Source organism: Trachurus trachurus, assembly GCF_905171665.1.
Source record: "Trachurus trachurus genome assembly, chromosome: 22".
Taxonomy (NCBI): Eukaryota; Metazoa; Chordata; class Actinopteri; order Carangiformes; family Carangidae; genus Trachurus; species Trachurus trachurus.
The window spans coordinates 10,565,518-10,591,950 of NC_139907.1; the positions used below are offsets into that span (position 1 = coordinate 10,565,518).

A 26,433-nucleotide genomic window follows, 5' to 3' on the forward strand; every position below is an offset into this window, starting at 1 on the left:
ATGGATGCTGCACCTGAGAGAGCGTATAGCACTACATCATGGCTGCAGAAGAGGAGGAAAGAATGCTTCCTCCTCTGCGGTGCCTGGGAGCACCGAGGCTGCTCTGGGAAAGTGTGTGTGTGTGTGTGTGTGTGTGTGTGTGAGAGAGAGAGAAAGAAAGAAAGAGGGTTTGAATGAGGGCAACAGAGTAGAAATAGGAGAATGAACTAGCTTCGATCCCAAGATGCCAGTTTTTACAACTGCACCTCTCTGCCACAAATATCTGGATCTTGTGGTTATAATTTTATGCACATTTAATTTTTATGCGCTGTGGCATATCTGGTATTTGGGGAGGCCTTTGGATCTTGACTAAAGTCCAACATAAAGTTCTGTTGGTCAGAAAAATTCATGAGCCTAAAAAATGACAACGCTGCCCAAATACTCTGCAGTGCTGAAGTGATTAATGAAGCATCTCACAGCAATAAAGAGGAAGAAGCCTTTGATCATCACATGGATATTTGGCTGGGAATCAAACCAGGCAACATCTGGCTTTCCGCCTGCTGATTGGACAAAACAAGACACTTGTTGCCATGGTATCTGGAAGAATTTACTAGTTTTTTTGTATAAATAATCACCGGATTAATTAAAACAGAAAAGAATTGGTTACTTCATAGTGTAAAACAGGAATCTTTTCTAACGGAAGAAAAATTCTTTGTTTACCACTGACCTACTTTTTAAACAGGGTTAAAATTTGCTCATATAAACGAAGATAATGCTTTGACATCACTGTCATATTGGCACCAATATGTAACATTTAGGTGAAAAATAAAAGATTTTTACACTTGTTTGTTCAAATCTGTAAAGAAAAGAGATGAAAGAGGTGGGAAAAGAAAGAAAAAGAAAGTCGGGATTAAATCAGTGAAGTGTCTGGAGGACCATGCAGCTGCAGGGAGGAGGGAGAACAGTCGGCATGGACCATGTCAATCTGCTCTGCACAAACACACGTATGCATGGATAAACACACACACACACACACACACACACACACACACACACACACACACACACACACACACACACACACACACACACACACACACACACACACACACACACACACACACACACACACACACACACACACACACACATATAGCTACACTCACACACCGCACATCTGCCCCATTCAGTGTTTTTGGAGTTGGACGAGAGCATGTGTGGTTCGTCAGGCTGTATCCTCCAGCTAGCGTTAGAGGAAGGAGACTAGAGGGGGATGAATGGTGACCTTTGCCCACCTCAGCACACTCCCCTTGCTACTTGGCCGGCCCCCAGACTCCTGTCCTGTCCTTCCTCTGTTGGGGGAAAGAAAGCGCAGGGAAAGGCAGTAACAGAGTGAGCGAGGCAGATATTTCCCCCTCATCTTTCCACCAGGTTCAACAGGCAGAAAGGTCATATTGTTCCTGTCCATGACTCACTCCGAGCAGGATGGATGGAGCGGTGGCGCTTTTTTTGCGCTGCGGAGTCGTGCTGTTCGTGCAGAGGTGTAAAGGTTGTCTGCATGCTGTGGACCTTCTGTAGATGTCAGACCCACTCTTTGTGTTTGTTTTCAGTCGCTGGTGGTGGCACCAAAAGCCCCGTTAAAATACCAGTGAAATAAATAGACCATTTACAACTCTTGTTGTCCTTTTGGACGTTATTTCTATTAGTTATGATCACATCGTGCATCATTAAGACATGAAACATGAGCCGGCCAAAGATCAGACAGGTTAACCAGTCGGCTGTGGAGCCAGATGATCTAAACCGCTCTGTTTGGAAGTGATACTGAAAGTGAGAACACACTTATTTTTAGAGATGATGCCACAGATCTGAGGGGATTATCTCGCGGAACAATGTTACAGTATCATTGTTATTATTATCATCATAATAAGAGTAAAGTTCAGTTTAATTACAATATAATCTCACACTTTTCTCATAGTCAGTTGATTGTTTTTTCCATTGTTGTCAATACACAAGGAGACTTCTGTCCACTCTGGGCCACCGTAGGCAGTTAGTAGGAGCCTTGTTCCAGCTTGGTTTTGGAAATGCAGCAGTTTTTGGTCAAAAACAATCAAGTTAATGGCTTCAAGTTGCAGAAAATGAGAGTTTTTTTTTTTACCCTGTTTATCTGAAGGCTTGCATTTATTTCTGATTTAAAGTTTTGGATCACAGTTAGATGACTTGTTCCTTGAAAAATATGCTAATTCAAGGAACATAATTCTTCCAATCGGCCCGGTCCATCCATCACCTCTCGGGCAGAACATCATAACATAAAACTGAGTATTATGTGAATCGTTGAATTTTCTGCAGTTTGCTTGTGGTCAACAACAGTACGAATATGTTTGTCACAACTGTCCAAAGTTGGTCTCAAATATTATAGTTGCACTCTAAATGTAGTTATGGTGTGAGATGTCCAACATATTACTTTTTTATTACAATAAAAATGGCACATTTTAAAGCCTTGCTCGTGGAGGAACAAAGAGACTAGTCACAAATCAGGAAAAAAATCCAGTTTTCCTCCTGGTCTCCAGTTTTCCCTTTCTGTCAAATGTCTCTCTCTCTTCACCATCTCCGTCTCTGGGCCAACACAACTCTACCGTCGGGTTTTTCAGTCTTTGCGTCACATCCCTCTGTTCTCTCGCCTCCCACTCAGCTGCAGAGATGGACTCTGTGTTGGAGCCTCTCTGTTTGCCAGATGCATGGAGCCACAGTGCAGCAGCCTGCGGAGCGGCCAGACAGCAGTTTGGCCCGTCCTGCGTGCCCGCTCCGTCCACTCTGCTTCACTGTGACTTTCAAAGAGGCGGCTCTTGGCTCTTGTTTCTCTTGCTTTTCCGCCAAACTGAAGGCGGCAGTAACCTGAATCCTCTGTTCACTCCGCCAGACCTTCATTGTCAACTCTGACTCGCCTCTATATTCTCTTTTTTTGGATGACAGTTCATTTTTATTTTAGGATGTCATATAGTATATATATATATCTCTCTCTGTTAGAGATTCCCACCGACTGTGCTGTCAGAAATGCACAGTGGGGCGTCACATACTTTTCCATCTTTCATTTCCAAGTTTTTGTTTATGTTTTGCAACTTTTTGGCCAAATTCAGGCATCGCCTAGAAAACTGAAAAAGTTCTGCTTTTCCAACTTATTTACATTGTCTTATTCTCTCTCCTGCTGTGGCTGAGCCAAGTTGTCATAGGTGTTTAAGTTGCAACAGCTGTCATTTTAACTGAAATATAATGTAATTACTGTCATGGTATCATTATTAAACACCATATTGCTGCATTATTTTAACATTATAAAACAAAAATCTTGAATGAAAAAAGACTAAATCTATAGGAGGATCCTGATCATAAGACGTCCCCCCTTTACCAACATCTGACTTTATAAGGACAGGAAACTGTTTTTACGCTGGTCCTGTTTCTACCATTAAAATCAATGAGAAGAAAATCCACATCTTTGAAACCGTTTCTCCTGTGTACATGAAACATTAAACCCACATTAGTGTATCTTGTCTATCAGTCACAGACTCGCGCTCTTCACTGTGACCTCTGGAAGCGTCACAATCATTTTCTCTGACAGTTCGCCTTTTTTAAACTCAGCCTCTTTCAGTTCATCGTCGTCTGTGACAGCTGTACTTCTTGATCCTTTGACAGATTTTCTTCTTTTTTCCATCTCTGCGCTAAAGACACTGAGAGACGCTGGGAACTTGTTTCCAGTTGTCACATCAAAACATGAAGCTCCTGCAGGTTTAACTCTGCTAAAGCTACAAGAGCCGCCTGACTCCGATCTGAACATGTTCAAACCTCTTTTAGCTTTATACTCTTACTATAATAGTAAATCAGAAAGGATCCCTCCTCTTGATTACTTCCCATTCACACATCCTTCCCTCCACATGTGCCCCCCCCCCCCCCCCCCCCCCCAGGGTGCAGACTGTGCTCTCAGTGAACTCGTCTGGTTATAAACGCAGTGCCCTAATCTTTCACACATGAGGAAATCATCTGGGAGTCTGAGAAAGAGGAAGGTGCTGTAGCTGTTAGCAGCTCTGTTTTCCTGGCACGAGAAACACTTTCCACCAGCACTTTCTGTACACCCCCCTCCCCCCTCCCCCCCCAACTCCCCCCCATGAGTCCGGGTGAAACGAAGGCAACAAAAATTGACTTCACATGAGAGACACAACATTTTTTACCTCCCTCGGATCCACAGAGGCCCAGTTTCCCCCCCCAACTCATCCCAGACATCTCATTACATTACTGGAGCTGTGGGTGGCGTTATGGTTTTTATGTTGTAAAAAGAAATACCCCCCCCCCATTCCTCCCTCCCTCCCTCCCTCCTTCAGCCTCCTCTCTCCATCTTTGTTGAACATTTTGGAGGAGATGCTGGAAAGATATTTCTGTAGACGTTTTTCTTGCAATTTATCTGCCTGTTTGTGGGGTTTCGTGGGGACATGAGAGGCCCTCTGGTACCCTTAGCTGGAGACTCAAGCTTGAGAAACTGGCCGCGGTGTTGAAAACCGCTTTCCTGTGTCGGACGCTCTGCCAGCAGTATCTGCCTTTCCTCTACACTTGTCTGCCGGCCTGTGTGTTCGGATATGGCAGGGGCTTGCACTCATGAGCTGGCTTGTTTCAGTAAAAGGATTGTACTAATATGGAACTGGCAGGGACGCAGGAAATATTTTCCTAACTGAGGTTGATTAATGGAGTGGGGAGGAGGGGGAAAGTGGCCGAGTCAGAGGTGGGGAAAGGAACAGCAGCGAGGAGAGATAGTGGTTTTTTAAAAAAGAGAACTCTGTGAACGCTTTTATGGCTCCTATTAATGTGTCATGAGGCAGTTTTTATTAAAGTTCGTCAGGATTATGTAGTACTTTATACTGTCTGGGAGGTTAAACTCTTTTTCAACGTTGTCTCATTTGTGTGAATGTTTGATGATACTCGATTCGACAGTAAATTAAACGAAACTATTCCAACTTTTAAGCCGTTCATCCGGTCACATGTCACAGTGATGGATCTGTTGGCATCAAGCACAAGTTTATTTTTGTCTCTGTAGGAGCCACAGGAATGAAATTCTGATCCCAAGGCAGTATCGGTTTAATATATTTAAAAAAACAAAAAAAATCTCTCATAACTGTGATGATTCAGTCAAAAGATTTATATCACGTAAATAAATATCTGTAGGCTACACCAAATTTGAAATACTGCTACTACTTTCGAGGTAAATTCATGCAAAATCGCTGATGCGCGTTCCTGTCAGGGGCGGTTTTCCGTTATTATCTCATAGCGTGGTGAATGTGCAGGTCACAACTTGTCTACTAGAGCGTTTTGGAGTTGTTGGATTGTGTATTTGATGAGTTTGATGAGGGAAACCAAGAAACCCCACGAGTCTCCGTAGCGTAGCTCTGAGCAGCTCACGGCTCTGCTCCGCCGTTCTAAAAATAGCTTGCACCGTCGACAATCAAACTATAGGGATTATGGCAATGGGCCGATTTGCCAAAATGTTGAATTATAAATTGTTGATCATTGGGACATCTCCTTGGGGTTTGGGATATTTTGAGAAATGAATCGGTAAAGTGAAGAAAAAAAAGCCATATGACGTCAGAATAAATGTTAAAAACAACTGCAGTTTTTTTTTACTTTTTTATTTACAATCGCACCAGAGAGCACAATATGTGGTGATGCTCGCTCCAGGAAGTTCAGTCTGCTGAGCTTTGCGTTCATTGGTTACCATGGGAAAAATGGTGCGTGTAATGACGCTGACTGGCAACTTTCCCTGAAACTGATGCGGAGCAGATTCCTCCCGCTCTTGACCCCTGTTGTTTTTATAGCCCGCCTCAGTTCTGGGAGGCTGAGACGAGAGAGAAGAGAGGCAGACGAGAGTAGGCTAAGGAAGAGGGGGAGAGGAGGAGTGGGCCCTGAAAATTTACGACCCTCCTGTTCCTCCCTCAGACACAGTCGGTCGTGCTCTCACTGTGCCGCGTTACTCGACATGTTGCACTGAAACTGAAGCAGACTGTGTTGGGGCTGCGGTAATGAGAGCGATTTTCCCTGGCATGCTGTTGATGAGCAGCACATTGAACTGGTCTCCAGGACTCTGATGCAGACATGTTAACAGCTTACAGAGATTCACAGCACATACTGTACCGAGAAAAAATCGTGCAAGGACGACACGATCACACATGGAGCGCACACAAGGATGCAACACGCACCGCAGCACGCACAGCAATGTACTGACATTTAGATGATAAACAACCTGTAAACTGCTCTGATGTTGAACTCTGTCAAACAGCTGCTCGTCATGCATATTACATTTACAATTATATTTTATTGTTTTCAGGTTTCTGCCCAGCCTTGTGTCAGTCTCATAGAATAAGAGCAATAACTTACTTTGGCCGAACCTTTCAACAATTACACTTCATAGAGCTGCACCACTGAGTTGATTAATCATTTTGTGAATCTAAAGAAAAATATTTTTAATGGTCAGTTAATCATTCAAGTCATTTTCAAACAAAAAAACTAACAATAACTGGCTTTCTTGGTCTTGTATTATAGTTAATAGATTACTTAGGGTTGTGTAGTGTTGGTTGGATGAAATTAAGTGTTTAATGATGGCAAATGAGGCTGTAATAGGTTATGATGGACATATTTATATTTCATTTTGTAGCCATTTTGATGTAAAAAAAAAAAGTAAGGCTGCAACTAACAATTGCTTTCATTACCAATTATGCGCTTATTTGATAAATTACTCTGAAAAAGGCCAGCTCACATATTTTCCAGAGCAGAGTCAGTAAACTGCAGAGTAATACAGCAACACTGGAAATATTACTGTTATTACACAACCCAGTCCCCAGCAAACTCATATGATCAGCAGGGGAATGTGACGAGTTTACAGCAGTTCTCAGATCTGGAGTTTGTCAAGAAGTCATTCTGGGACGTTTAGGAAATTCCAAAATGGCTCAGAAGTCGATGAAGCCGGCTGAGCAAAAGCAGACGGAGCAGGAAAGAAAAAGCTAATTTCATGCTTTTAGCTGATTATACTGTGAGTAAGAGCGTTCAAGGGTGAAGCTTACCAGTGGTGCTCATTCAGAACATGTTTGTAATGATGCTACTCATCCTGCCACCTCCTCTGGCTATAAATACCTCGGCCCTCCACACAGGGAAAACCCAGCGTCTGCTGTTTCACTGCAGTGATAGCAACTAAAGTCTCAGGGGGGTGTTTAGTCCACAGCACGGCCAAGTCAAGTCAAGTCAAGCTAGCGCTGCTAATCTTTCACAAAGTCACACCACAGTCATATTTGAATGAAAACCTCAGTTGTCTGCTTACCTCCACTAATACATAGTCCAGTCCTGAAACAGTGGACTCCTGGTTTCGACAAAAGTATCGATTTCTCGTTTCAAGCAGGTGACTGTTGGTTGGTTTTGCCTGAAATGACGACTGTGTCTGGCAGATGTTTCCAGCTGCTGCTAGCTTCCTCCGACAACTGGTTGAAAATGACTTTTAATGTCCCCAAAGGACTCATTTCAAAACAAGAACCCTGTAATAATGTGCTAAATGACTGGGCTTTAAAACTACATGGCCAAAAACATCACAACATGTTCAAGATGATTCATCAAAAAAAAAAAGGAAGAAGAAAAAGAAGACAATGTTTTTGTTTTTTTAAGAAATATTTGCTGCATTGTGGAAACAGCGGTTAAAAGTTGGCTTTGCTCTGTCTGGTCAAAAATGGGAAAATAAAGAATTTGTTCTTGCATTGCAGTGCAGAGTTCATATTATAGCTGATCATGAAAGCTGTAATATTAGTAATAGTTAACGTATATACTTGTTTGTATTTTTAAACACTGCATCTTCAATGATCTTTCTTTCTTTGGTGAGTTTTATAGCAATAAGAACAAAAACAAACAAGCAGTTAAAACAACAGACAATGACAAACTGAAACGTGAATAGAAAACAATAGTTATATAATTATATCAGTGTGGTTGGGACTTGGACAGTAGCAGTGACAAATGTCTTGTAATCCATCAGAACCAAAATATTCCCTCTAGATATAAACACTTCTTTCTTTCCTAGATTCATATATAGTTCTCACACCTCTGTGCACACGGTCCATCCGTCACAGGTCTTAGTGAGAAAATAATGACCATGAGTTTTTGTTTTAAAGCCCATCTGACTGTCTGCTCATGCACTATAATCTGCCACTTTGACCAGTGGAGCGGTGAGTCAGTGTCATGCCCTGCCAAGAGCCCCTGAACACCTGAGGGGCCTGGGAGTGTTGACCATAACACAGCCAGCGGGTCATGTGACAGTGCAGGTGGCTGCCAGCCTGCAACCGAGAGCCGCTGCCAAGCTCCACAGTGACCCAGAGAGTTAGAGGAGCCGCAGGAGGGCCGGCTAATTCTTCTCAGGAGGAGGCTTGTCGTCCAGCCCCGGAGCAGCCGAACTTACCCTCCTTCCAGCACATTTAACAAGCTAACATTCTTTCTGTGAACTTTTAGTCCTTTTCACAACTGTGCTCTTTGCGGTTTGACTCAAAAACCCTTTGGCATTTTCAGCTGTCTGGTCCTGTTAAAGCTGCACTCAGCACTAGCGTCAAGAGAAAATGCGATCAGGTCATCTCCCTCTGTATCTTCTACACTTATATTGAAACTGTGGTATCAGGAGGAGTCTTTGGTTTTTGCAAATATGCGAGATTTAAACTTCTCTTTCTGCTTCAGTTCTCTCAAATCAAGTGGTGGGAAAGTGAACCAACAAAGGGAAGGAAGAGAAAGGAAACAGACACTTATCAAACATGACAAATAACTTTACAATACAGTGAGAACTTGAACTTGCAGGACCAGAAAATGCTTAACCCTTTGATTGAATTCTGCAGTATTCACTTTTATCTGCTGACACCACAGCCCCGCTGCAGCAGTTTCAAATCTTTGGCAAGCCTCTAAATACACTATTGATCAGGATTAATTGAAATACCTAAGTGCCTGTTGGAGCTCGACTTAAATCATGACTAACTTAAAAGGAGCAAAGCATCTTAGAGGCTGTGAAGGGCGTGTGCTGCACATAAATCTTCGCTGCCGGCCTTTTTCCGTCAGATCTACCCTTGGAGATAAAACACCATATAATCTGCTCTCTTCCCTCCTCATCTCCTCCGGTATCCACGGTTTTCATTGGTTGGAACTCCTCACCACTCGCCAGTAACCTCGCACACATCTGAAACCTGGCACTTCCCCGCTCCAGTTTATTGATAGTCATGTAAACCTCATGCCACTCCATTTTTAACAGTGACTTCATCGCGGGAAGTTCCACGAGTGCTCTGACCCAACTCGCCCAGTGACTTTTAAGTGGCTTTTGTTCCCCCGGCAGAGGAAGGCAGGCCAGCGAGAGACAGTGCTGGCTTTCATAAACGCCTGGCTCGGCTCCTGCAGGTCCTCCTTCTGCTTTCTGGTAGAAACATGGTGCCTGATGTTTGGGCCCTGGGTGTAATTAACCCGGGAACTCATAAAGAGGCGTTCACAGCAGGGTGCACGGCGGGCCCACTCCTCATGCCAGCTCCTGTTGGGCGGCTGAGATGTTTTTTCCAGATGTTTTCCGTTAGCATGTTTGCATGCCAGCGATGCCAGACAAGCCGAGGCCTGCTACACCTACTGTATACAGTGTACAATGCCCCAGTGTGCTGTGGCTCCGTGGAGAAAGGGCCATACATAAACATGTTGGTATCACAGGGGAAGGTGAAGGGGCAGGAGCGTGTGAACAAACCAACAGACTGTCATTGAAATTCAGTCTTTAAGAGTCTGATCTCACATGTTATTGTAGGAAAGTTAGCTCCACTAACTGCCTAAAAGGTCAGAGGTCGGGTTTAGCTGCACAGAGCTGGTACTGATTCAGTTTTCTTTGCACAAACATGTTAAACAGTGACATTGTGGTTGGTCCAAACTGAAATATCTCAGTAATTATCTGAAGGATCAACATCAAGTTTTTACAGATATTGGAGGATGAATCTGACTTTTTCTGTTGTATGAGGTTGACATTTGTAGTTTTGAGTGAAATATCTCATTGGATAGATTGTCATAGATCCATGTCTCCTTCAGGATTAATTGCAATTGATCCCTTAACTTTTTTCTTAAATGTATTTATCTGATACTTTTATGTATTTCAGTAAGTCCACTGCTAATTAGCCAAAAGCTAACACATGGAATACATTATACCAGCTTGACATCAGGCTATTAGCGTTGTCACTGTGAGCAGTTTTTTGCGTTCAGGTCAAAGCACCTTAATTTTGCCTATATAAGGCCTCACACAGAGCTCCATCAACCAGACGGAGGGAAAAAAGGCTGACTTCTTCAGCCACCAGCCTGCTGCTCTAATGTTTACCTAGCCAAATATAATTCTGCCTGTGCTGAGTTTAATGCACTGGCCTGACGCCATTAGCAACAGATTGTAAAAATAGTGTGAAGTTAATAACTCTGCAATATGAACAAACTGGTAGCGTCACAAGCAAAGCTGCTCCCCCTGCGAGTGCCCGCTGGAATTATAAACTGTAGATTACATCTCCATGTGTGAAATAACAGGCTTTTGTCTTCTTCTCCTTCTTCTTCCCCATCTCTGTAGACGTTTACAGCTTGGTGTAACTCTCACCTGAGGAAAGCAGGCACGCAGATCGAGAACATCGAGGAGGACTTCCGGGATGGACTGAAACTCATGCTGCTGCTCGAGGTCATCTCAGGTAAACAGCTCCTCACTTAACAGGATTAAGTGAATGAAAACAATTTGCTTGGGCAGGACGGTCACATGCTGATTTTGGATACCAGGATCAACCTTGCAGCAAGAGCTCCAGATTTTTTTTTTTTTTTTTTTTTTTTTTAGAAAATATGCTCATTTATTTTCTTGCTGAGAGTTAGATGAGAAGATCGATCCCATTGTCGTATATCCGTTCCTGTGCAAATCACGGTGACGGGGACATTTGAGCATTTTTATCTTCTGTAAGAGAAACTAAACATGTGCGTCTAGTTATGAAAGGCTTTTAAATTAAATCCCTCATATTTGATTGGATTACTAAAAAGCAGCTGTGGAAAAGCGAAAGAGGGCCATTGCTAAATAGAGTTAAATGGAGAAGAAATTAATAAATTAGACCTTAATTACATTCTTGGAAAGGAAAACAATGTTTAAATACCAACCGAAATCTGTGTTTGAAAGAGAAGAAAAACAAGTTAAATCAAGTCAGCTTTATTTCTATTGCACAATTAAACAGAGCTTGAACATGGATAATTAAATAAGCAGATAAAACAAATACATAAGAGTCGTATAAATATCGTAAGGAAAACACGAAGGTATCCTCCAGAAGCAAATACTATGAGACACGTAGATATATTTCAACATTAGAGGGCATTCATGAGGTGATGAGATATTCCTTTCACAACTCTAGCTACACTTCCATATGTATAAGTGTACAAATCCTATTCAGAGTAACTTTGAGAGAAATAAAACACCAGTTAATTTTAACCATGGTATAATCTTCTTCTCTTATCTAAAACAAATTTTAAAGTTAAACCTAGAGAACCTGTCAGACATTGTAATTATCATCATCATACTTTGCTTCACATTCTCTGTGTTCTCCTCCTGCAGGCGAGCGCTTGGCCAAACCAGAGAGAGGCAAGATGAGAGTCCACAAGATCTCCAACGTGAACAAGGCGCTCGACTTCATCGCCGGCAAAGGAGTGAAGCTGGTGTCTATTGGTGCAGAGGGTGAGTGACAGGAAGTATTTAAGTCCTACAAGTTACAAACAATATTTATGAAAATGCATTTAAGGTGAAAGTACTCAGTATAAAGTGCTGTACTAATATATATTATAACATTAGAGTATCATTAGTTCTTGCATGACAAAGTTACTGGATTAATCTGCTGATTGTGAACATTAAATCTTAGTGGGCTCAAATACCTTGAGCAGCAGGTCCGTGTTTCGAGTCGCACTCTGCAGCACGTCATTCATTAAAAAGTACAATATTTTCCCCTGAAATTTATGAACAAGTGCACAAAGTTTGTACAACTTTGCTGCACTTAGTTACCTTCTCTCTTCTCAATGACTTCCCATGTAAACTTCTCTAAATTTGTCTTTGTTTAACTCTCACATTGCGATGCATTGATTTGAATTAGTCCATAATCCAAATCAATAACTACTATTCCAAGGTCCGTAGTTATATATAATGTAGTGTATGTCGCCTTCCTCTTCCTCCTTCCCCCCTCCTCCTCTCCTCCTCCCTCTGTCTCCCCTTGTTACCATGGCAGTGCCGCCGGCTGCTGTGCCGTTAATGAGATCCTTATTCCACAGCGCTCCGGTGGAGGTTGTGCTTTGCGATGCATTTTCTGAGAGTAGATCTTAGGATCAGCAATCCCCTCCGGGCCTGAGGCTGCTCATTGTTCAGCACAAATAACCCGGGGATGTCCGTCCTCCTCCCATTGGAGAGTAAACAAGTCTTTAGCAAAGTAAACACTCTACTCTCACTCTCTCGTAAAATATCTATCTCCCTCTTTCTCAGCAATGGCAGAGTTTGTTGCAACACACATACTTTAAATTGTGATCTTAATGCATCACTATCTTTTTGTGTTGTTTAGTCCTGCTCGTGGTTTTAGTTTCGAGTTGTTTTGAGGTGTGTGTCTGTGAGATTTCTTCTGCTGTCTGAGTCTAGTGAAGGGGAACAGAAATTTGAATGTGTTGCTCAAAGCTTTTAAAAACAAAATAAAAATAAAGAAAGAAATGCAACAACAACTTGTCCTCCCAGAAATAGTGTCCTGGTTACTCTGGGTCACTGTCACTGTTTTTCTATGCAGCTACTGTGCTTTTTTTTGGCAGAAATAATCCCTACAAACACTCTTTAGTCCCTTTTATTGGACAATATCTCTAAACTTAAGCAGAACTGAACTGAAACTATGAATGGCCAATCTCTACCAGAAGTAACTATTTTGGGTTTTTTGTGAATTGATCCTCTTAAGAACATGGACCCTTGTAAATTAGTCAAATCCAGGTCAAACACAAAGGGGATCTGGCTCTGTTAAAGGCCTGGGCCTGTTCTTTAGCAACACCTAATAAAGTTAACCTCTGACCTCTTCTGCTCTTTCCATCAGTTGCTTTTTTTTCTCTTTCTGACATAAGAATCTTTGAGGAAAATCTTGACAAGGAAAAAAGTTTTACTAGCAAATCAGCCGTAGAGTGCAAAAAGCTAAATCTCCATAAACATGGATCAATAAACTAATGATTGCACATATTTGTACCTCTACACCTCGTTGTTATTCTGATCGCGTCCTCTGCTCTAAGGTGAATACGCACACACTGCAAATATATTCATTATCAAGTCCAAAAAGTCTGATTTATTACTAATGTTTGAAACTTTTATTTAATGAATATTACATAGTTCAGTGTCTCGACTTGGGTTGGATATTGAAAAGTCAATAGGCTACTATCAACATTTTTGAACTGCACGATTTGTGGGTATTATCACAATAATAACAACTCATTAATTAATCTGATATTTCTACATTCAGTATAATCTGGCACAACTCCACCACCAAATCTCTGATTGATCTATAGTTAATATCAAATGTCTGAATATAGTAAGAAAAAAAAAAATTGTTCACAGGATCCAAAGAGATGGATATGTTGTAAGCGCAAAAATGCATAAGTAAATATTCAGATGTGACACAGTGGATCTGCTGAGTTATTGATTAGTCAGATAATTTCTTCAGCTCTACACTTCATCTTCCTTCTTTCTGCACTACTTCATTCAGAAAACATGATATTTGGGCCTCAGTGAAGAACAGAAATAACTTGATAAGATTTAGATTTTTTTTTTTTTTTTTGCAGTGCACGGAGGCCGGCGTAAAAGCTCCTAAGCCAGACCGGCATTCCAGACAGATTAGCCGGCTAGAATCCCCCCCTGGTCGAGCGGCCCTGCTAACTGTGGTATTGGGATGGGACTAGTCACAGGCTCAGATCCATGCAGCTCATTGGGGGGTTTGTTGTGGACGAGGGATAAAGTCGGGGGGGATTTGTGCTCCCCCCCCTCCGATGATCAGCCATGTTCATTAGAGCTAATCTCAACATGTATCTGCATGTGTCGGCCGCGGCCAGCGAGCCTAATTCAATCTGAGCCGTCTTTCACACAGAGTTACATGTACAGACATCTGACTGATGTCTCGCAGTCCAAGTTTGTCTGTCACAGTGGAGCGGCCGCGGAGCTGCCGTGCTCTGTGCCTTATTGGATTAGAGGCAGAAACAAATGATTATTGAAGGCGGGCAAACACGGTGACCTGCTGCAGGGGATTTTCATTATTGACAACACAGAGGCCCGGACGCTGGCAGCTCATTCACAGCCTTCAGTTAAAGGCGTGCGACTGATTGACAGCTTAACAGGTTCAGGCTCAAATCACTGAATCATCACACGTCTCATTCATGAGGGGTTTTAGTGCTGTTTCAGAAATACTATGAGCCAAACTGAGCCGGTGTGTGTGGACCATCATGCAACTGGAGACTTGGCAGTGAATCAACAGATTATCTGCTGTGTCAAATTGGGCTCCTGACCTCACAGAGCCATGAAAGCTGTTTGTATACATATCATCCATCTTTTGAACACATGCTTGTAGTTTTAAAAACATCTCATTTTTCAATCTGTCAGTTTCTTCTCTCCGAAAGTGAATCATCTTTGTAAGTGTTGCAGCCCTCGCTATTGACCATTGACCATGGTTATCTAATACTGGGAAGTAAAAGTTAATGTGCTGTTGATTTGATAATTGGAAGGTAAAAAGTTGTCACAGCATCGAGGTCAGAACTTATAGATCCAGCATGTTTCAGTTGTCTAGTGTTTTGTTTCTATTATTGATCCATAAGAATATCTATCTATGCTCATAATACCCAAAAACCATGTCAGTGTAGTTTTACATCTTCTCGGCTTCTCTCTGGAGCTGGTCTGTGTCAGCCAATCAGAGGAGAGCAGGCCCTGAGCCTCTCTTCTGATTGGCTGATAAAAATACAGCAGATTTTAGGTAAAAAGGTCAGAGAACCCAAGTCCCAGGTGGGCGAGGCTCGGCTGAGAGTGGTGACTGCTTTGTTGTGACATCACAAAGTTACAGGAAGTTAAAGTCCTGACGGCTGGTTTTAGGCTCAGTTTCTGAAAACAGGCTGTGTGCATTTCTCTGTGGACTGATGCTTTGACATTTTCACTGTATTAATATAGAAACTACACCGGCTTTACAATCAAAATACACATGGATATCTACTTTAATACAATGTGGGACCTGTAAACTATTTTGATGTAAAGTCTTAACTACAGATTGAAATATTGAGATTATGTTAGGTCAGACTTGAACCGAGGTTTGTGGATCATCTGTCTGACAGAGCAGCATCACCAGCAAGCCAAAGATCTTCGACTACTTCGCAACCAAATTTGGGCAAGTTGTAGCATCTGGATGGTTCGGCCAGATGTGAAAAATATGAATTGATGTTAAGTTTAATTTCTGAAGTGTAAATGTTATTTCTTCATCCTTCTTTCAGAGATCGTAGATGGCAACGCTAAAATGACCCTGGGAATGATCTGGACCATCATCCTCCGCTTTGCCATCCAAGACATTTCTGTGGAAGGTACAGTACAGTGTGTGTGTGTGTGTGTGTGTGTGTGTGTGTGTGTGTGTGTGTGTGTGTGTGTGTGAATATTTCCACACACTTCTTCATTCACTGTATTGAAAAGAACTATTGCTCACTGTCTTAATTTGCAACTGAAAGCGCTCTTCATTGACACAGTGTCTCAGCGTAAAGACCATTGTCACGCATCTCGGCAGAGTGAACAATACCAGATATAGACTTGAGCTAATGAATGTTAATTTGAATGTGAATGCTTCAGAGACAACTCTTGTCTTTTGGAGGTAGAAATGTTTACATTATGGTCTGCTCCTTGGTTAACATATATAATGCACTTACAGTGTAATCCAATTTGAACGTCAGAAGTAATCAGGCTTGATTAGTTCAGCTTCAGATTTCAAAATGTCGTGTTTCAGAGTATTTCACTTTCACTGTTTGGGTGCCACACAACACCAGACACGGCTCAGTATCCACTGGAAACAAGAGCGCACGAAACATTCAAGCAATCACACATGCTTCCCATTCACTTCACCTCCACTTAATCCACCACTAAACAGGGATTAGTCGAGAGTCGGTCGACGTAAAAAGCCTGAGAGTTTCTCCAACCTCACAATGATCCCTTCTTCCCCACTGCAGAGACATCTGCCAAAGAGGGCCTCCTGTTGTGGTGCCAGAGGAAGACTGCGCCCTACAAGAATGTCAACATCCAAAACTTTCACATCAGGTAAGGCTTTAAGGAGGGAAACACAATAAGTAATTAAAAACTGTTATTTAGACTCACTAGCAGAGATGAAGTTTGATTAATAAAATGAGATTAGGGATGCAGATGCAGATGCAGATGCAGAGCCAGATGCAGATGCAGAGCCATGAGGAGTTCAAGTCTATGCATCAGTTTTTATTTGGTGCGAATATTAACTTTCTAACTATATTTTACACTCCCAGTTTTATCCGCACCAGAGTTTGGAAACAAAATTTATCGTCCCACAAGTTTTAAGATGTAGCCGAAAGGCGACGTCAATACAAATCCGGTCGTGCTGTAATTTAAACTAAGCAGCGAAGGACCGGGCCAACTCACTCTTCCCATTATTTATTCCCTCTGCTGCTCATGGCAGCTGAAATAAAACAAGAAGTCCAGACTGTTTTTTTTTTTGCCTTTTCTTCATTTCGTTATTCCAGACATTTAAAATTGGCAAACTCTCGAGTATCAGCTGTGTTTTTGTAGACATTTTAGGTTCTGCTTTTGTTCATATCATCAACTGATGATGCAGCACAGTGCAGTTTACAGGAAGGAGGACAGCGACCTGCATCTTTAGGAAGCATAGTGCCGTTATCAGTGAGTTTGAATAATGTTGTTTTTTAATTTGGCCAAAGAAAGAAGTGGACAACTGTCTGATTAATTATCAATCACAAAACAGCGTAAATAATGTTGTAATACTTAATATGTTAGCTATAACGTCAGTGATGGTAAAGAAGAACTTTTTGGGGGACCAGGTTGTGGATAAACCCCTGTGACTGTGGCTCTCATCTATTAGGTTATAATGAATATTGGTAATCCATCAACACTTCTGGAGGTCACACTTTCTAACAAGTACTTTTTTCAATTATATATATATATATATATATAAATAGGTTGTAGATTGGTCAAGGTTCCCATGTTTTTTTTGAGAAAGTAAGTGATTCATTAAATGGTTCTGCAGGCAATAAAACTTATAGAAGATAAAATCTTGCCAGAGGCACTTTTCACAATCTGGCAACCCAAAAGTAGTCCTCATTACGGGTTTATACTGTGTAGCTGATCAATAATCCATTTGTAAATTAACTTTTCTCCACTATCAACAATCTCTGGCATCATTGAAGACCAACCACCGCCAGTCACAAATAGTGCAGTTTTCACATGGTGTCTGGCCGTTTGCAGTCATTTCTTAATGTAAATTTTTAAAGTTAAGCCGCTGCAGCACAGAGCAGCTTTGGAAATATGAATCCCTCAAACCCGCAAGTGTGTCTGAAGGAAATTCTTAAAAAATTAAAACGTCAGCTTGTCTGGATCAATTAAGATTTTCAGAGCAGCAGGTCTAGATAAATATGTAATTTTAGCAATGGCTCATGACAGTAGACATTAGTGGCCTCAGACAGTGGTGACGGTGAACAGAACAGACCCAAAGCAGACGAAGAGCAGAGCAGAGCAGAGCAGCAGGCGTGTTCTCAAACAACAGAGCAGCTGGCGAGGGCAGGAGCAGCAGTGACCAGCCAGCGCATTTAGATTTATATCTGCAGATTTGTCACTAGAGAAGCGATGAACCTCAATAAGAGGATGTGAGCTACTGGTCGTGTTTGCCTCGGGTGGGTTTGGTGGTTAGTCCTGAATCCACGTCACGTGTTGCCTCCGTGCGTGGTGAATAATTGAAAGAAGACCACTGTGATCCTCAGATCAGTTGATGAAAGCGGAGCAGAGAAGAAAGGTGGAGGTGAGGTCATTTCAGGAGACGGTAAAGGGAGAGGCTTGATGATGATCCCTGTGCGGGAAAGAGGGGATGTCAGAGTCCTTTGATGTGCTCTGTCTTTGAGCGATGAGAGCAGATACATCTCTGTCCACAGATGAGAGGCAGATAAGGAAAAAGTACAGATTTTTACATGTTTCCTCTCAGGCACCCGGGGTGCTGCTGCTGCTGCTGCTGCTGCTGCTGCTGCTGCTGCTGCTGCTGCTGCTGCTGCTGCTGCTGCTTCATAAGAGCAGCCTTGTAAAAGTCCTTCTTGTGCATTACAGGTTTTTTATGGAAACCAATACACTTAAATAAGCCATCTCACTAATTTGCCACCAGTAAATCCTCCTAAACTCTTCCAAACTCAGATTGAGATTGCACTGCAGCATCAAGTCATTACTGCTTTTACACCGCAAGGCCACCGATCAATGACGCACAGAAGGTGAAGCTAAAAATATTCAGATATAATTAAACACGTGGTCGGTGATTTACAGGAAAAGATCAGTTCTTAACCTCTGAGCTGGATTTTAAATGATCACCTATGTGCACCAAAGTACTGCATTCATTTTTATGCTATTATTATTTTTACTATTATTTATTGAAGTGCCTAGGTTGTATAATTTAGCTGTTTGTTGTTCTCATTGTATATGGCAGTGGTTCACAGCCTTTAACAGTTGTCGAGACAAGCCAAGTAATACGTTCTCAGAACATTTTCACTTTGACACACTTTTCTTTTTGTCAGACAGAGGGAGAACAGAGATAGAAAACAAGTGTACATTGTGAGAAAAGCTGTGTTTTTAAACAAAATGTAATCTTAAAACATTATATTTTATTTGTACTGTATGTTTCAATGATTGCATCTTTTAATATTTTTTTTGTTGGCTCACTGTCAATGACAAGTTACAAGTGTTGGGAACTTTAGCTATAAAGAGTAAATATGTTATTAAAGTAAATCTTAGAGCTAAATGAAATAGCTGATTATCATTATAATTTGTAACATGGAAGGTAGTCTATTAGACATGGTGATGAACCTGTTCCCAGACTTTTCTGTTCCTCTCAGCTCTACTGAGGTTTTTTCAGGCTCTTCTACCTCTTTGTTTTGGTTTTATGGCTCAGAACTTTACTGTTTTGCTTCACTTTCTCACTTCCATCCTGTGCTTTTTGGTCGCAGCAGGCAGCAAAGTGCTTTACAGACCCACTGTGCACCACACACTCAGCAGCCCAGACCAACACAGTGAACACAGTGGAGCATTTACTGTAGCAGCTAAACAGCCAGAATGAAACTGGTGGATGTAACCATGCCTTCAGATTAATGCTGATGTTGTTCAACGTCTGCTGCATGTGTCAACAGGAAACTGTTTGCTTCCTTACATCCACTGTAATCTGTCAACATTATGCTTGTAGTCTGATGGCCAAGAGTAAAATCTCTTAATGCAGCTTCGACTTAGCATTTATATTTAACGTTTACATGCTATAAATATAAACTTAACTCGCATGACGTAATAAAAAACGTAGTATTTTCTAGTAGCTTCTCTCGAGTGTGGCGCCTCCGTGCTGCTGCACACTGGACCACATCTGTAAGTCAGCAAGTCACTGTGAAACCGCTTGCCAAGGAAATTACTCTGGAGAATTAAAGAAAGCCAGCACCACAGTGCCCTGTCTGTTCAGTGTACGAAAGTAACCGAGCAGAAATCTCTGGTTCTCTGAACGCGGTCCAGAACCCGGCCTCCTAAAGCCAGACGTCAGAGATTACCAATTCTACTGCGAGTCCTTGAAAATAATTTGATGGGTCGTTTTTCACCAGAGTTCCCAGGTCTGCAGCTTTTTTTTTTTTTTTTTACTTTAGAGAGGAACGGAAAACACCCAACTCTACACATAACAGCCCCACCTTACTGTCCTGCAACTGGTCTCAACACACTGTGCAACTCTGTCCTAACTGCCCCGACCATGCTCTATAATCGGACAGTCTCTCATCGTGACAAAGCATCAAAAACATTTCCCAAACTTTAGAACTTGCGGTTTAGCTTCAATTGCAGACTCTGTGGCCCATGTGGTTTTCTAAAACGACCCATCATCCCCCATTTAGGTTGATAGTTTCTGCTGTGTTACAGTAACACACCACGTGCTGCGGGGAGGATGTGGGTGTGTTACATGAAACTAATGAGGGAGACAGACGAGGGGGGTGAAACAGTCTCGATCAAAGATTAAAGTCAAATTCCTTCTCTTTTCCTCATCTCATTACGTTTCCCGTCACGTTCACCCTGACCTCTCTGTCTCTCTGTGTTTCAGCTGGAAAGATGGTTTGGGTTTCTGTGCACTCATTCATCGACACCGTCCAGAGCTCATTGACTATGGAAAACTGCGCAAGGTGAGTGAACATTGTCTGACACAAGTTTGACCATGAGCCACAGACAATGAAGGGAGTCACCTGAACTGAAACTCTCCGACACAAAACTGACAAAATCTTCAGACACAGACAGGAGAAAGAAACTGTGAAGTTGTGGCTGCACCAGTGAGTGAAACAGGACTCACTATGAGTCACTGTGACTTGGTAGAAGTATTTTTGACTCTCAGTTACATGGCTAAAACACAATGGACACAACAAACCTTGATCTATAAGACGTCTATGTGTGTTAATGCAAAAATGTATCATCATGAACAATAAATAAAATGATCAAATTCACACATCAGAAGTTAGAATTACAATATTTTATTGATTATAACGATAATAATAATAAGAATGATCTTTAAGCAGCAAGGGCCTCACATGCAAAGACAAACTGAACATAAAAAACCTTTATAAATTAAAAAAGAAACCTAGAACATAAAAGGAGATGACTAACAATGAAGATTAATTATGACTTAAAGCAGAAGTGCTTAGCGATGCATACATGTGGTAATTAAAATAAATGTACTCTATCCAGTGTTTACAGACATAAGCATTAATTATGCACATAGATATATCTATATATGTATAGAAAGATATGTATTTACAGAGATTATATTGGTTAAAAAATGGTAATTAAATGTAAGGTTTGAGATTTTGCTCTTGACCTTTTGACAAGCAACAAAAACAAAAGGAACTATTAACTTTATTTTTCATCTCTCTTGTCACATTGCAGTTGCACGTTGCACACACAGTCACTGTTGTCAGATGTGTTTCTGTAAGATGAGTTAGCACTTAAGAACCAGGAAATTACAGCGTGACGTACAAAGTGTGAATGTTTCGATGTGTCTGCTGTTGACAGGACGACCCCATGACCAACCTGAACACAGCCTTCGACGTGGCGGAGAAGTACCTGGACATCCCCAAGATGTTGGACGCAGAAGGTGAACAGTCGGGGGAGGGGAGGGGAGTGGTGAACCGGTCATGATGAGGATAACAGACTTTTTTCCTCTGTTGGAAGACAAAAATACTCTCTTTCAGAGGCGCTGATCTGACAGTCTGAGAGCCATTAAAAGCTGCTCTCAGGAAGAGCATTGTGAAACCGGCACTCTAACAGCTGTGTCTGCGTTGCCGTGGTGATTAGCCAGGTGTGCAAAGGTGTGAAACAGGGCAGAGCTCTACTTTCTTTTCCATACCTACAGTAATAGTACATCACCTTACAAACTGCTGAATCACACTAATGGAGATGAATGTGCTGGCAGTGACGGGAGCTCGATTGGCTTCAGAAAAACAGTTTGGCCTAAAAATTCTATATAAAGGTCTAACAAAAAAGAAAGAAAGAAAGACTCTCCCTTTTCCACCATGTTTTCTTTTTATGTTTATTGATCATGTAGGACTAAAGTTTGCTTTGGCCTCCTCCAGCCAACATCTTGTCCCATGATCCTCCAGGCTTGTAACCTTAAAAAAGTCGATACACTTTGACTTTCCCAGTGATCTGAGAGACTGTATTTTGGTTTGACGCTCACTCATGCAGCTGTGCACACAGAGGGAGACAAACACCCCTTTTTTTCCATTGGATATAAACACTCTGTCTCTTATTACAAATACATTAAGGCCTTTTATACGTCATCCTGAATCTTCAATCTCACTAGGTCAAAACTCTCAGGCTCCTCCCTGTTCAGCACATCTGGACTGTGATACAACGTGTTTTTCTTTCCACTCTGGATACTGTTTATGTGAAGAGCTGAGGCTCAGCTCCACTTCCTGTTTCTTGATTTATCTGTTCTCTGTTTAACAACCTCCACTCCCCCTCCAAAACCCCAACCTCCACCCTCCTCCTCCTCCTCCTCCTCCCCCTCCCCCTCCTCTCTTCCCCACAGACATTGTGGGCACTGCCCGTCCGGACGAGAAGGCGATCATGACCTACGTCTCTAGCTTCTACCACGCCTTCTCGGGCGCCCAGAAGGTATCCTGGATGCAGCGTCTTCTTCCTCCACCTCCTCTTCTTCCTCCTCCTCCTTCTCCTCCTCCTCCTCCTCCTCACCCCTCCTCCTGGTGTTTCTCCTAACGGTGCTCCTTCTCTCTCTGCAGTGCACAACGCCCCCCTGCAGGGGTCACTCTCCTTCACTTTCCGCATGGTTCACACCACCAAATGCATGATGGGACGACGACACTCTGTTCTTTGAGGCAATGAGCACAAGTGTGTCTCCAGTCTACCTCGTTGTCACGGCGCCACGGGGGCTCCCGGACTCACTCCTGATTAGGGTCTCGTTGCTCAGAACAGAAGCTGAGCGGTGGGAGGTGCGACGAAGGGTTATCTGATAAATGATGATGATTGCCTGTGATGAAGGCCACGGTCACTGACGAAGAGAGACAAATTGGCCTGAAGTCTTGCGTGGCGGGGGGAGATGTAACTGTTTAAGTGGATGGTTATGCTCAGCCTCGAGAGCGACAGATTAAATGGAGGGTGGAGTGAATGAATGAAATTAAAAGCGGCACTTCAAAGTCAAGCAGGGAGGCGACAACGGTTCGTTTTAATGGATACGAGACCGGTTCGGATTAAGTAGAGAGTCTGTTTCTGTGTTTCTCTGCAGGACGGAAGTGCTGCATCGACTCTCTCTGTTGGATAATGAATGATTGTTGGTTAGTTTGACAGCTTGCCTCGACGTACAGCGGGAACTGTGCAACGGTGCGGTGCCTCCTCTCTCACAGCATCACAAAGCAGAAGTTACATAAGAGCCAGGTTGATTTGTGAGGCCCAGCAGCAGCAGCAGCAGCAGCAGCAGCAGCAGCAGAGACACAGAGAGAGAGTTTCAACACAGCTGTGTTTAAGCAAAAAAAAAAAAAGAAAGTCTGTGTTTATGAGCAGATAGAGAAAGGAGAGTGGAGAGGTGGTCCATTTCCTCTGCCCCACCAAAAACTTACAGCTGGACTCTGGGTTTCATCACAGCGCTGAGATGTGTAGGACGAAACACAGCTGGTTGATAAATCCGGTCAGACTAAGTTTAGTTACAAAATACCAGAGTTTAAAAGTTCAGAAAGTTATTAAAATTAATGAGATTTGATGCCAAATCTCTGATTGTATTTTTTTTTTTTAGATGGAGCTGCTGGAGGCAATTCATTTAAACACATCCTTTGAGAGAGGAGTTTGAGATATTCATGTTTTAAAAAATGGAAGAATTATTATTATTATTTTTTTTAAAGATGTGTTGTAAAAAAAAAAAAAAAAAAAAAAGCATTTCCACTTCGTCCTCCCATCTCCCACTTCAAATTTTGCCACATTTGTTCCAATGAAAAAGAGGAAAATGAACCTTGAAGACAAACTGGAGTTAGACTGGAGACGACTTGTGCTGCCTCTTCTCGTGATTACGCCCCCTGCTGGCCCTTGTGTCTCTGCACACTTTTACTCTTGTTGCATTTTTCTCTTCTCTGTCCTCTCTCCCCTTCCTCTGTTCCCTGGGCAGATATCATTAGCACCTTGAGGCCAGATGAGAAGGCCGTCATGACTTATGTGTCGTGTTACTACCACGCGTTCTCAGGCAAGCAGAAGGTGAGAAATGAAATGAAACTAAAAAAAAAAACAATCTCCAAACAAACAATGAGTGGATACCTGCCAAAGTGGCTGGCAGCAAATGACAGATCAGTCACAGTCTGATTTTGCCAACGTTTGTTTTTCACTGCTGAAATGTGATACCACAGTTTGATCCCAGGACACTGCACCACAACAAGAAGGATAATATCAGGCAATACTACACCTTCAATCGCCTTAACTGGAGGTGTAAAGGTGCTTTTTGTTTGGATTTAACTTTTCTCATTCATCAGCAGTTACTTAAGTTTATGAAAATCTGACTTCTTAAGGCTTAGTATTTAAATCAAGACCTGCTATTATTATAATTTATGAGTATGTATGAGTATGAGTATGATCCTTATGATACAAAGAGGTCATCCCAGTTCCCATCCCAGAGCTTTCCAGCATCTTTCGCTGCATCCTTTTGGTTTTACAACTGCACTTTTGCCTCAGCAGGCAACATTTCAAAGTAAAAGCCCCCAGGACAACAAATATTGAACCTTGATTCAATCATCAATTGGCCAGAAACTTGACAATGAAATACTGCGTTTCTGCGGGATGTCTAAATGAACTACTTTTTTTACTGATTTACTGCAGAAGCATTTTTCTTATGTAGTAGACAAAGAAAATCTAATCTCATGCTTGAGTTCAGAATGGGAGTAGGAGCTCTGGATTTTTTTTTTAATTAACTAGTCCAAGAAAAACACATATTTGCATTGCTGATCTTATCTCAAACAGATCTGTTGAACAGTTTTGTTTTATGAGCCTTGAAGCGCTATGACTTCATGCATTTTTCTCGTGGGCGGCCCCGGTGGGAAACCGAACCCTCAGTCATTCAAAACCTCCACGTCTTCCCCTCTGTCAGTGAAGTATTGATCCTTTATACATCACTCAACGTGCCCTCTCTGCCATCGTGAAGTTCTCACCCTCTCGGGGGGGGATACATTATTCCAAAGACATGCCAAAGCCGCTCAGGATCTGTGCTGAGAATAATAGAGACGTTATCACACGTACAGGTTATCCACTAAGTTTCCTGTACTTATTAGGATCCACTTCTTAATGGAGTGACTGAACCTCCTGAGGAGAAAGAGTCCGGAAACAACTGCTGTCTGGCACACAGTTTTACAGTGCTGGCAGGGATTTACAGTAACATAGAAACAGAGGGTGGGCGAACATGCTTGTTCCCCCCAGGGCAGAAGTTTACCCATAAACACCACCACTCTTGCCATTTCATTGGCTTAATGTAAATATATAGAACTTCTCACCTTGACGTTACATAGAAAGGTCCATGTTAGCAACAGCTTCTGCCTCATGTGGATCATCTCTACAGTCATTAAGATAAGAGTCACATTTCTTTCCCCCTGAAAGTCAAATTGTTGATAATCTGGTCACAGTTGAGTGAAAATGTTTACAGACTCCTCAAGGACCCGTCCGTCCACCTGGAGCCAGGCTGAGAGATGATGAGAGATGGCAGACCTTCCTCTTTCTCCTTTGCTATTTTGTGCAAGAAAAACATAAAGTACTGAAAGGTACCATGAATATACAGTAGATAAAGAGGCAGAAGTCACATGACTGGGGTCACTGTGGTTCTTATTCATATCTGCAGATGCAGAAGATGAATCTGCAAACATATTTCCCAAGGAGCGTATTTTAATGCTAATTATCTTAGTTTAAGACTTAATTGCATGACATTTGACCTTTTTAGAGGAAAAACAAATTAATTCAAGTATTTAAGTACTTTCAGGCAGTGTATAAAGGGCTTTAAACAACACTTTCAATCAGATAGGGTGATAAAAGTTTACAGAAAGTAGAACTGAGAAGTTGAGATCATTAATAACATTATCCAACAATGGATGACATGATGACCTGTAAGAGAAAGAGGTCACACTGTTCCCCCTCAGCTCTATGGAGCTTTTTCTCATCTTCATCAACCTCCAGCCTCTTGAATGGAAAATTCTGGATCTTCTGGCTGTGAAAAGATGCAATTATTCACTCAATAATAAGAGCATATCAGCCTAAAAGTTGGTGACACAGTGTTGCGTTTACAGCTCCTATCAGCTCAGGAGGACAATAATTAATTTATCGCAGCTTGAAGTGCTTAAATAAAATGTGATAACAAAAATTAAATATTAAGAAAATGTTGTTGGCGATTCAAGAAGATACTAGGACTGATAATATCTGGATTAAGCCCTCATTAAATTAGATGGAAAATATGTGTAGTGACGAAATGTGTAACTCCTGTCTACAACTACAACTGATTATAATCCATTAGATAGAAGATTAAATATTTGAGATGTGGGAACTACAGACAAAATACTTTCTGATCCTGAAAATGTCAACAAAACCGCAGTGTTAGTAAATGTCCTGGATTTTTGAACAAG

At 42.0% G+C, this 26,433-nt stretch overlaps 1 protein-coding gene across 7 annotated transcripts in view; it reads left to right on the forward strand.

The window, feature by feature from the left end:
• The window catches only part of actn1 (actinin, alpha 1), a 56,043-nt gene that overhangs the window by 15,978 nt on the left and 13,632 nt on the right, over positions 1 to 26,433 (forward strand). For 5 of the 7 annotated variants that reach the window (XR_014596342.1, XM_083997786.1, XM_083997783.1 and 2 more), the window contains exons 2-8: positions 10,601 to 10,715; positions 11,615 to 11,734; positions 15,535 to 15,621; positions 16,255 to 16,342; positions 20,388 to 20,466; positions 21,347 to 21,428; positions 22,365 to 22,450. Coding sequence is in view for 6 of the 7 variants with exons in the window: in XM_083997786.1 (XP_083853912.1) it covers positions 10,601 to 10,715; positions 11,615 to 11,734; positions 15,535 to 15,621; positions 16,255 to 16,342; positions 20,388 to 20,466; positions 21,347 to 21,428; positions 22,365 to 22,450 (657 nt within the window). In the remaining variant the exon portion in view is untranslated. Of the gene's footprint in view, positions 1 to 10,600; positions 10,716 to 11,614; positions 11,735 to 15,534; positions 15,622 to 16,254; positions 16,343 to 20,387; positions 20,467 to 21,346; positions 21,429 to 22,364; positions 22,451 to 23,948; positions 24,035 to 26,433 lie in introns of all 7 variants that reach the window. The other 2 variants (XM_083997787.1, XM_083997788.1) reach the window with 1 other exon arrangement.